Source organism: Calliphora vicina, chromosome 1 (genome assembly GCF_958450345.1).
Source record: "Calliphora vicina chromosome 1, idCalVici1.1, whole genome shotgun sequence".
Classification (NCBI taxonomy): Eukaryota; Metazoa; Arthropoda; class Insecta; order Diptera; family Calliphoridae; genus Calliphora; species Calliphora vicina.
Window position 1 is genome coordinate 94,409,304 of NC_088780.1, and position 12,707 is coordinate 94,422,010.

The window sequence follows — 12,707 nt, forward strand, 5'->3', positions numbered from 1 at the left end:
AACAAGCCTTCCGAACTCGGTTAACCGAAAAACCGATTTTCTAATAATATTTTTCCTAGTACTACAAAGTTCATTATAACCGAGATTTACTGTAAAGTATTAATTGAAAATTTTCCAAACGTATTATTTTAAGCAAACAATTTAGTGGATTTGCCATAAAGAAAATTTTATCACACTTGTTGCCCCTTTATTCGAATATATTTATAATTTTTTTCTGTAATTTTGAAATGTTGTCCAAAAATTTTACAAACCGAAAAAAAATACGTATTTACTAAAAATAAAATATAAACAATTTATTTAAAGGAAATGTGTGGGAATTTTAATTATTGTATTGCAAAGTTGTGGGAGTACCTAGTATATGTATATATAATATACAACATACATATATGCAGTATATATTTATGGGATTATGGAAATCTTTAAGACTTTTAATACTACTGCGTCACATTTTCAATAAATGCACTCCAGTAATACACATTTTGTTACGAGTACTTACATGGAACATAGATTTTGGCCTTTTTTTGCGAGCCGGCGGTTTAGGTGGCCCATTTAAATTGTTGTTATTAAAGAAATACATGGGCACATGGGTAGTATGGGAGCTACAACTACTTTGTCCGGAAGAGCTCATTTTTTAAATAGCATTTAAATATTCTTTTCGGACGCACTCAAGTATGTGTAACGATCATAACACTTGGAAAGTTTCCTTAAAATAAATGCCAGTTTTCTTTTTTAGAAAATGCACAGAAAATTCGCTTTTTTCTTTTATTTAGTTCACATAATACTTTTAATTGTAAGAAATTAGTATAAAAATAATATTTTTCACACGTTTTTCTTTTTTGCTTTTCTTCTTGTGTATTTTGTTTGATGTTTCTACGAAACAACTGCTGCAAAACAACTGTTTTATAAGAGGAACAATTTTGTATTTATTTTTGTTTTGGTTTTCTTTTTCAGAGACAACAACAATAAATTCATTAATGAAAACATAATGGGCAGTGAAATTTTAATTAAGAGATTGTTTGTGTGATCAAATTTGTTTCTCTTTTTTCTCTTATTTCAATTTATTTATTATTTTTCGAATTTTCCGTTGAACTTGTAACATTTAAGATTTTTTTTTCAAAGTTCATGTTTTCTTTATTTTCACCGGATTTTCGTAAGTTTATTTTGGCCTTAGTGGTGCGATTTTGAGAGTGTGAAATTTTGTTTTTTTAGTATAAATATTTAATTGTAAGAATCTATTAGTAATATTAAGGCTGCCCCATTTACATCAGGTTCGATTTGTTGGCATTGTATCAATTAGTAATAGATTATTTGTATTTTTTACGACCTTACGAAATAAAAAGAAAAATTTAAAATAAATTTTAATTTATTTCCCCCAAATGTCTGAGCTGGATCCACGCCTTTAGTCTAGTGCTTTTTTTTAGTAGATTTTTATAAATCGAATCTTTGTAGAAAAACTTTTTGGTCATTTATTTTGTTATACCAAAAAAAGGTAAACTAATACATCTCACCACTTAGAGTTTGACAACTAAGTTAGACAGGAGAGTTTCCGCTCTATGTATATTTCTCTATGGTTCGAACAAATTTATATAGAAAACAGTACAACATGTTACTAAAGAAAATATTAATATATTTTTACGAATTTGCAATAGTGATTTGAATTTAACGGTCTGTAACGACTGCCTGCAACATTCATCATGTTTATAAACATGTCCATCAGTAGAAGGTTCTACTTATCCACAATGTTGATAGCATGCGGTTGATTAGCATTGTTATAAGTATGGCAGCACTAAATGTTTAAGCTGCTTACATTAACATCGGAAGCTCTAGAATTCGTATAGACTGAACAATCTAGGCTACTCAGATGCAGATGGCAGTGTGGATAAATAGTGAGTGCGGTTGCAGTAGTGAAGGAGTTTAATTTGAAGTATTGTTAAGTAAAGACATCGACTGCATTGCCAGTAGAGTGTCCAAAAAACCGGCAAATTTAAAAACCCGGTTTCCGGTTTAACCGAAAAAGTGTGTTTTTGAAAAAACCGGTTTCGATTATTGTCTTTTTAAAAAACCGGTTAAGCGGTTTCGGTTTTTGTCTTCAAAAAACCGGTATAATTTTTATTTAATGGAAATTTAGCATTTTTAAATTCTTTATGCAATTATTTTATATCTTTTGCGAAATGTTGTCAAATGCTACAATTTTCTATAAAATAAGTCAATATTTTTAAAAATGGTATCAAAGTTTTTCATAAATATGTTTGAATGAGCTTTACAAAATATATTTCATTAAAATCGGTTAACCGTCTTACAAAAACCGGGTTGTCAAAAAACCGAAAAGTTAAAAAAACCGAAACCGGTTGAGTTTACAAAGATGAAAAAACCGGTTGTCCGGTTTTCGGTTTTGAATACTCTAATTGCCAGTGTAAACTTGTACATTATAAAGTGTGTGTATTTCTGCGAAATAAAAACACTGAGTGACTTTTTAATTATGTTGTTGTTGTACATTTGAATAAATAAAGAGTTCTTTCAATTTTAAACTATTTAAATGCTTTTAGTTGCAATCAAAAGTATTAGCTTTATTTAAAGGAAATAAACCATGGTTTTAAAAGGTAAAAACGTACTATGTAATCCAGATATAGGTCAAAAATCGAAGTTGCCCTGGTTTTTTCTTCATATCTCAGCCATTTGTGGACTGATTTTGCTGATTTTAAATAGGAAACTTCTCGAAAGCATGCCTGACAGAATTATTGAAGATTTGTAACCCGAAGATATCTGGGGTCTTCAGAAAATTGATTTCAACAGACAAACGGACAGACAGACGGACATGGCTTAATCGACTCCGCTATCTATAAGGATCCAGAATATATATACTTTATAGGGTCGCAAAATTATATTGTGGAAATTACAATCGGAATGACAAACTTATATATACCCTTCTTACGAAGGTGAAGGGTATAATTAATGTTGGAATCATTCTGGAATTATCATAAAGTAACTACCGTTTTATAAGTAACTCCATGTAGTTACTTATAAAACAGTAGTTACTTATACACATTCATAGGCTTAGAAAAAATATTTGCTTATAGCCCTATGTAATCGATTCAATATTATTATCGAATTTTGAAAGCACTATTTGCGATGCGTCATAAGCTGCGTAAAAGTAGGTGAATTCATATCTTAATTTTTTTTATATGACTATTAAATAATTTTAAGAGCAAGAGAAATTTGGTTCGCACACATTTGCATGTTGCCCGGTATTTTTAATTGTTTTAGTAAAACAAACAATTTGAGAGAAAATTAATTATCATTTTAAATTATTGTATATTATATAAAAAATAACAAAAATACTCAAACAAAAAAACAAAAACATTTGCTCTTAAAAATACAAACATTAAATAAATCTTAAAAATCATATTAAAATTTCATGCAAAATTAAATAAAATACGAATAATGTTAAGCTAAAAATTATCCAAAATTATTTTTAAAAAAGCTTACAAACAAAAATTACATGCTAATGAAAACTATAACAATAAAAATCACAACAAAATTGCCAAAGCAACAACTAATTAAAACTAAAAAATTAATTACTTATAAACTACATTAAATTAAATTAAAAATAATGCAAATTATGTTTGCTATACAGGATTCAAGTGACCATCTAAACTAAAGTGCTTCAAATTATATAAAAAAAAATATTATAAAGACAGTGAAAAAGAGAGAGAGATAGCAAGAAAGATAAGAGGAACAAAGACCCCTTTCAATGGTGTAAAGATGACTATATTACTCACACTCATTGCCAGACTTGGAACACAATAGCAATGATCCTTCATGGACAAAACATCATCACTCATTTCGCCATCGTCCTCATCATCGAAACAGTTGGTTATGTGCGACGACGATAGGTTAATGCGTTTATTAGAGGGTGGCGGATAGGAAGGATGATCTAGGGGACATGTACAAAACTCTTCATTATCTTCGTTGGTTTGATCGTTGGCAGTATTGAAATGGAATTCTTTGGAAAAATCAAAAACACTTTTACTCGGATGAATGCGTCTTCGTTTCGTGCATGTCTTACACAGTTTACCCTTTCGCAATTGGAAATGTAAAAATTTACTACGGAATGTTTGACGTATGGCTTTGGATTTCTTTTGTATTTTTGGCACTTTAAATTTGAGTTTTGAGGTAATAATATGTGTATCCTTGGACGGATTTGTATTGGCAGTGGCATGTGTAACAGAACTCTCTAGGGAATGTGGTAGTTTCTGCTGTTGCTGGTGTTCATTTGTGGTAGTGTTTGTGATCAGTGTTTTATCCTCGTTAGTATTATTGGAGGTTAGTGAAGTTGGTGTTGGGGAATTGTTTGTATTCATATCAGTAGGTGCCGGAGCTGGCGGCTGTGTTGCTATTTCTGAGAGTTTACTTTCACTGGGTTGTTTGCTACTGTGAGAATTGAAGCAATTAATATCGCTAGTATCTGTGGTTGTCTCTTTGTCCCTATCTTGCGTGGTAATATGCATTTTGGTGAGCGGACTTTTCGAAAACTCTTTTATGTTACAGAGTATGGCATTAATGGATTTTTGTGAAAACGAAAGAGATCTCTTTTTCTGCTTGTCACTTTGATTGTTAGTATTGACTTGCACCTCCTTATCCGAGCTAGAGGTGGAATAACGTTTGTTGGAATTCTCATTCAGGCCCATGGCGCGTTGTAAAACATCCACAATTTCGGCCGATTCTATGGCATCTAGATCAGTTACTTGTGGTGAAATATTACGTTTTAAACGATTGTCCAAGGTGCGATTCAGTTCATCGATCTTGTCTAAATGGGCATCGATGGAATTTTGCATTACCTCGGGGATATCGGACGGAGTTTTCTCTAGTTTCGCTTCATTGACAACAACACATTCTACTTTTTCAGTTATTTCCGTTTCTGTTTGCCCATCATCTACTCTATTTATTTCTATAACAACTTTACTTTGACACATTTGGCTCTCGTCTGCTAAAATTGCAGCGGTCTCAGTTTTAGTTATTATATCCTTTTGCCCTTGATTGGATGCTATATTAGAATTATCTTCCCTTTCTTCTTTTAAATCTAAATCGGCATAAATATGATTGTTATTTAAAGCTTTGTTAGTATTGGAATTCTCCTCAAGTTCATCATCCTCATCCTGTTCATTGAAGGGATTTCTTAAATATATTGAACCATGACTCATACTGCGTCTTAACTTAGAAGGCACAAATCTTAATGCATAATCTTTGTCAAAATCACTTGAATCATGCAGAAAACCCTGATTATTATTCGCTTCATAACTGGCAGCCATGCGCATGGGTATGTTAGTAATAGGCTCATATCTGGCAGGACTATTAGGATTATTTACCGATAATGAACCCAAACTCTGGGATCTTGGTTTCATTTTATTGTTGAAACGTTTGGCCCTGGTTGCTGCTGTCGGTGTTGTGGGTTGCGGTGTTGATTTACGTTTAAAATGACGTCCACGTAGTAATGTGAGGACGCCACCACGTCTTCTCAATTCATTAATTATACTTACAGATGGTGTATTATTGGAGTTCTAGGTGTTTTTTTATATTTATATTAATGATATGAATGTTAGTTTTTTTTTGGTGAATTTATTTTAGGAAGAAAGATTTGCATATTTGTTTTATTGGAAGAGAAATAAGATCGTTACAGTCATTATAAAATAAGTCACAAATGTTTAATGTGTTGCTGATTAAAATGACTCTTTCATATTCCTACTACATTTTGGCTACAAATATGATCGAAAAATAAGTTTGAATTGCTACAACTGCTGATATTTAAAGAAATATAAGCAGAAACACCTTTAGAGTAAAATTTTATTACAATTTTGCTTTATATCTTTATGTAATTCTAAAATACTTAGGTATACAATATATAATATAATAAATATGTATTATAATCTTCAGAGATATAGGCTTTTCTCATTTATTACATAAACTAAAAAAAGTGGACATTGCAGCCTTTGCTTCTATATACAATTATGAAATAATAAAAACAAATTTAGATGTAGTTCTTTAAACAATTTCTTACTTGTGTTTTAACGTAATTTTCTTAATTTTCGATCATATTAATCTCTTCTGAAAAGTGAATCTAATAAAAACGTATTCTTAAATGCATATTCATATAAATTCCATTGCCTTTTAAGATAAGAAACTAATACAAAATTCAAGAACTACACAACCTCAACCTCAGTAACAAGACAAGATAATTTTAGACTTAAATTTTAACCTGCACCACTAAAATGAGATTTTGTCAAAATTAAACATACCTGATGATTGTCATTGTTAAAGCCATGTTCAAAATTAGGATCCAGATGATCATCACAACCCGAAGGCAATTCTTCACAGCCAACTTCATTTAAGGCAAATTTAATCATATCAACTAATTTCTGTTTTTGTTTTTCCTGGCATCTTAAAGCATTTAAATCCTTGGATTGCCGGCTAATGAAAAATGTATTTGTAAATCTTATTGTTGGTTACATTTAAATTATAAAATTAAAAACACTTACTTTTGATTTTCTTTGCAGGATTGTATACCATTTGTTATGCTACCATTTGAGGTTATGGTACCATTGGCAATTATCGGTGATCCACCATTCACATGATCTATCATTTTTAGCTGTTTCTCTTGGCAATCTTTAACGGACAATTCCAACTCTAATTGTTTAGTACGCAACCAGTCGACAGTGAGATTATCAACAGCCAATGTACTTGATTGTAGTTTACCGGGTATATCTTCGATAAGAGATTCATCAAATTGAAATACTACAGGGCTGGTGGGGGAGGTTCTAAATAAAACCATACAAATATTTATGTAAATATGTATTGTATTAGATTCTTTAAATGTTTTGATATATGTACCTATGTTTTTCTGTAAATTCCCGATATTCTTCACTGGGATTTATACTATTTATCACATGATCAATACGTTTTTGTATCTCTTTAAATTTATCTGCGGTTAAATCACTGTGTTGGCTGGCTTCTTGTAAAATATTCTTCCACAGCAATATGAAACTTTCTTGAACCGATTGCTGATGTTCTAAGAGGCCGGGCAATAATATTTTTCGAAAATCCTTTTCCACTTCAATGGCTTCGGTTATCGAGAGGACATATTCATTGTGGGTTAGGTGTAATTTACGGCAGGCTTTTTGATATTTATCACGAACATCATCTAATTTTCGTCCACCACGACCGGCTGCAAGTAGTCGATAAATAATATTGAATTATTGTATGTTTTTATAATAGTTATTAAATTTCAATGGTCTACCTTTAATATAATGTTCTTCAAAACGTGTCCTCAAGGCTTTATAACCCTCCAGATGCTTTTGATATTCGGACTTTTTGCGTACCACTTCATCTGTGAGCTGTAATAAAAAGATAAAATAAATATAAAATTTCATAAATAAGAAATTTAATAAAATTTAATTAATTGATAAAATATGGTTATTTTGATGTTCTACGAGAATTTTTCAATGGTAACTGAGAGCCAAAAACATAGATCTGAATTGAAGAGAAATGTAATCATTCAATACATTTTTAAAATCATTTTGAAATGGATTTTAATTAAAGAAAATTAGAATGATTCAATTAGGAATTAATTCTGTAAAGAATGAATTCACAAAGGAATGGAATTCAATACATTTGAAGTTCAAAAGAATTATGCATATGAATTAATTCATAATGAATTCATTAAAGGAATGGTTAAGAGACGAAATTTGTTTTGATTTTGAACATTTTATTAAGAATTAATTCTTTCGAAGCTTTGGTTTATATAATTCCGATTTGAAAAAATCAACTTTAACTTAGTTGGACCTTTTAAATCTTTTAATAGAATTTAATATTGAGTTTTTACCGATTATTGAAAAATTTGACTGGTTTTTGTCTTAATTTAGTATTAAACAAGTAATAAAGTATTGTCGGTCAGCCCGACCATAATACCCTATACTGAGTAAATGAGCAAAAACATTTTTTATACCCTTCACCATCGTGAGAAGGGAGTCGATTAAGCCATGTTCGTCTGTATGTCTATCCGTCCGTCTGTCTGTTGAAAAAATTTGTATTTTGAAGTATAATTTTGTGAAGGGTATATAAGATTCGGCCCAGCCGAATATAGCTGTCTTACTTGTTTTAATTTCAATTTATTTTCGTAAGTTGATAATAACATTTTTATGAGATTTGTGCTCGTTAAAGTGATTTTCGGAAGTGGGACTTATATGGGAGCTATGATTAATTATGTACCGATCATCATAAAATTACGTGGCATGTCTTACGTATGTATATGGGGGATTTCATGTCAAGTGAACCAACTTTTGAAATCGATGTCTTCCGATCGGGATGAAATTTGCACCAAGGTTAGCTCTATTGGATAGTAACTCAGACACAATTTTTCAACAACATCGGTCGAGAACTCTCTGAGTTATAGGGGGTAAAATTTTGACAATTTGGTCAAACAGGGGTTTTTTCTTATCCATGTAACTTATTACCTATTGTTCTTAGCAAAATGTGTTCCAAATAGTATAGATAGCTATTTCTTCGATCTTTCGAAAAAAAATATTTAAAAAAAAAAATAAAAAATTTTTAATATTTTTTTTCCGAAATCAAAAACTTTTTTGACTTTTTTTTAAAATACGCTATTTTTTTTATTTTTTTTTTTTTCTTAAAATAAAGTTTAGATATTTTCCTTGAACACCTACTTGGTCGCTTAGTGGGATGCGAGTGGGATATCTATCAAAATAAATATTTTGTAACTCAAAACATCAAATTTTTGACTTTTTTTGCAAAATCAAAAACTTTGTTGACTTTTTTTTTTTCAAAATGGACCCTTTTTTAATTTTTTTTTTTAGGTCAAACAAAAGCTTAGATATTATCCTTGAAGACCCTTTTGGTCGCTTAGTGGGATGCGAGTGGGATATCTATCAAAATAAATATTTTTTAACTCAAGACTTAAAATTTTTGACTTTTTTTTTTGCAAATACGATTTTTTTTCCAAATGGGCCCTTTTTTTAAAATTTTTTTTCTAGTCAAAAGAAAGCTTAGGTCCATTCCTTTAAGATATTTTTAGTCCCTTAGTGGGATGCGAGTGGGATATCTATCAAAATAAATATTTTGTAACGCAAGACATACAATTTTTTAATTTTTTTTTGCAAAATCAAAATTTTTTTCCAATATGGGCCCTTTTTTAATTTTTTTTTTTGCTCAAAAGAAAGCCTAGGTCCATTCCTTTAAGATATTTTTAGTCCCTTAGTGGGATGCGAGTGGGATATCTATCAAAATAAATATTTTGTAACGCAAGACATACAATTTTTTAATTTTTTTTTGCAAAATCGAAATTTTTTTCCAATATGGGACTTTTTTTTAAAAATTTTTTTTGCTCAAAAGAAAGCTTAGGTCTTTTCCTTTAAGACCTATTTTGTCACTTAGGAAGATGTGAGTAGGATATCTATTAAAATAAAAATGTTGTAACTCAAGACATTCAATTATTGACTTTTTTTTTGCAAATTCGAATTTTTTTTCAAAATGGGCCCTTTTTTAAAAATTTTTTTTTAGTCAAAAGAAAGCTTAGGTCCATTCCTTTAAGATATTTTAGGTCCCTTAGTGGGATACGAGTGGGATATCTATCAAAATAAATATTTTGTAACTCAAGATATACAATTTTTGATTTTTTGGCAAAATCAAAAACTTTTTTGACTTTTTTTTAAAATGGGCCCTTTTTGTAATTTTTTTTTTTGCTATAAAGAAAGCTTAGGCCTATTCCTTTAAGATGGTTTTGATCGCTTAGTGGGATGCGAGTGGGATATATATCAAAATAAATGTTTTGTAACTCAAGACATACAATTTTTGTGTTAAAACATTTATTTTGATAGATATCCCACTCGCATCCCACTAAGGGACTAAAAATATCTTAAAGGAATGGACCTAGGCTTTCTTTTGAGCAAAAAAAAAAATTAAAAAAGGGCCCATATTGGAAAAAAAATTTGATTTTGCAAAAAAAAATTAAAAAATTGTATGTCTTGCGTTACAAAATATTTATTTTGATAGATATCCCACTCGCATCCCACTAAGGGACTAAAAATATCTTAAAGGAATGGACCTAAGCTTTCTTTTGACTAGAAAAAAAATTTTAAAAAAGGGCCCATTTGGAAAAAAAATCGTATTTGCAAAAAAAAAAGTCAAAAATTTTAAGTCTTGAGTTAAAAAATATTTATTTTGATAGATATCCCACTCGCATCCCACTAAGCGACCAAAAGGGTCTTCAAGGATAATATCTAAGCTTTTGTTTGACCTAAAAAAAAAAATTAAAAAAGGGTCCATTTTGAAAAAAAAAAGTCAACAAAGTTTTTGATTTTGCAAAAAAAGTCAAAAATTTGATGTTTTGAGTTACAAAATATTTATTTTGATAGATATCCCACTCGCATCCCACTAAGCGACCAAGTAGGTGTTCAAGGAAAATATCTAAACTTTATTTTAAGAAAAAAAAAAAAATAAAAAAAAATAGCGTATTTTAAAAAAAAGTCAAAAAAGTTTTTGATTTCGGAAAAAAAATATTAAAAATTTTTTATTTTTTTTTTTAAATATTTTTTTTCGAAAGATCGAAGAAATAGCTATCTATACTATTTGGAACACATTTTGCTAAGAACAATAGGTAATAAGTTACATGGATAAGAAAAAACCCCTGTTTGACCAAATTGTCAAAATTTTACCCCCTATAACTCAGAGAGTTCTCGACCGATGTTGTTGAAAAATTGTGTCTGAGTTACTATCCAATAGAGCTAACCTTGGTGCAAATTTCATCCCGATCGGAAGACATCGATTTCAAAAGTTGGTTCACTTGACATGAAATCCCCCATATACAAAACTTATTTGGAGCGAAATTTGTGTAGATACCTATATAAATTAATCAATTATGACCGATAAAGTCAAATTTCGGGAGGACATTTGTATGGGGGCTAGGTGAAATAATGGATCGATTTCACCCAGTTTCAATAGGCCTTGGACTGAAACAAATGTATGTAACAAATTTGATCGAAATATCAAAACTGCGACCTGTACTAGGCGCACAAGGATTCCATGTCCAGCCAGCCAGTCAGACGACTCAAAAAGGGATTCTCCCCGGGGATAAAAAATCCGTGATATTAGGAATCCTACCATAGATGTTTAAATATCAAAACGAAACATTTTCTGACATTTAAAAATAAAAATTAATAAAATAGTTTTCGATTCTAATAAATGCTAAATGAGGGTTGAAAAATGGAAATGGAATTGTACCTATTATGGGCTAGTGTGGGGACCGATTTGAAATTTTCCGATTTCGAGGAAATTCAGTTTTTGTTAAAAGTATTTCGAAAAATAAATTTATCATGCTTCATTCTACGTCTTGACAACCCATCCATCCATCAATTCGTTTACTTAGCGGACAATTTCTTGTCCACACATGTATTTGTCTCGTGTGGACAGGAACTAAACATTGACATAAGTTGTCCAAATAAGATAAATTCATGTGTGCACACAAAATTGTTCATCGAGTGAACAAATTGATGTCTAGTCGAGTCAAGACGACATAAATTAATGTTAAGAAAAAATTCAACACAAATATTTTCTATATGTACAGAAATCATAATGTAGAATTATTTAATGATCGTACTAAAAGTTATGCCCAAGTCTATTAAGCAAGAAGCGTTTGAATTGACTTCGATATTGAACCAGTTTAATTTGCGTAATTCTGTTCATGGTGGAGGGTATTTAAGATTCCGCATTGCCGAAAACAAAATTAACACCTTATTTATTTTTATTTATTTATTTGTTTATTTTCCCAAAGTTAAACGAAACACAAGTAACCTACTGACTTGGAAAAAATTGCACTAGAAATTTGAAACAAAAATGCTCACCGATCAACCCACCAACCCATCGACCACAAACAAAAGTTACCTCATATTTATGTATTGAATTTCAGACATGCCATTGCCGATTTAAAGTTTCATATTCAACTACATATAAACTGGCACAAATTGTCTACAGAAACAATAATATTTCACAACGGAAATATGTACAATGTACATAGTAGTTAAATGTTTAAATATTTAATAAAATTTTGTTAAAGTTAGTGTTTCGTTAGTTACATTGTTTTTGGGTTTAAAAAGTTTTTCTTATTCGTGTCACATTTCTTTTCAAGTGGTTTTGTTTTTTTTTTCTTTCAACCATTTAAACTTTACAAAAAGTCTTTTACCTTACTATGTTTGTATGAAGGTACTATTTTTTTTTTAAATATTTTTCTTTTTACTACGTTTAATGCACAATTTTATTTATTTGCGGCTGTAACATTTTTCCACGTTTCTACATTTCTATAAAATTTTGTATGTTGCATTATAAAAAGAAAAAAAATTAAAAAAAAAGATAAAATATAGTTTATATGACGTTAAATGTTTAACTGTTTTACGGTTACACGCTTATAAATTTATTCTTTTACCAGCTATTGTTTAGGTTTTGGTTATATACTGGTGTTATTTTTCTAATTTATATTCTATACAGGTTTTTGAGTGGTTATGACGTCTCGTTGACGTAATTTAGTTAATGATATACCACTTTTTAAGAATTTATTACAATTAAGAAACAAAGAAAAACAATTAAATGATTTCAAAGAATTAAATTACTTTTTTTGCATTTTTGAAAAAAAAATTGATAAAATC

At 29.9% G+C, this 12,707-nt stretch overlaps 1 protein-coding gene across 4 annotated transcripts in view; it reads right to left on the minus strand.

Annotated features, from left to right (window-relative positions):
- Nucleotides 1-12,707, minus strand: part of FER (tyrosine-protein kinase Fer) — a 142,365-nt gene that overhangs the window by 6,220 nt on the left and 123,438 nt on the right. Inside the window, exons 4-8 of one of the 4 annotated variants that reach the window (XM_065515162.1) lie at nucleotides 7,292-7,388; nucleotides 6,886-7,219; nucleotides 6,534-6,812; nucleotides 6,294-6,465; nucleotides 5,367-5,558 (exon numbers count right to left, since the gene is read on the minus strand). In XM_065515162.1, the coding sequence (XP_065371234.1) occupies nucleotides 5,367-5,558; nucleotides 6,294-6,465; nucleotides 6,534-6,812; nucleotides 6,886-7,219; nucleotides 7,292-7,388 (1,074 nt within the window). Of the gene's footprint in view, nucleotides 1-496; nucleotides 954-3,779; nucleotides 5,559-6,293; nucleotides 6,466-6,533; nucleotides 6,813-6,885; nucleotides 7,220-7,291; nucleotides 7,389-12,707 lie in introns of those variants that run through there. The other 3 variants (XM_065515161.1, XM_065515163.1, XM_065515164.1) reach the window with 3 other exon arrangements.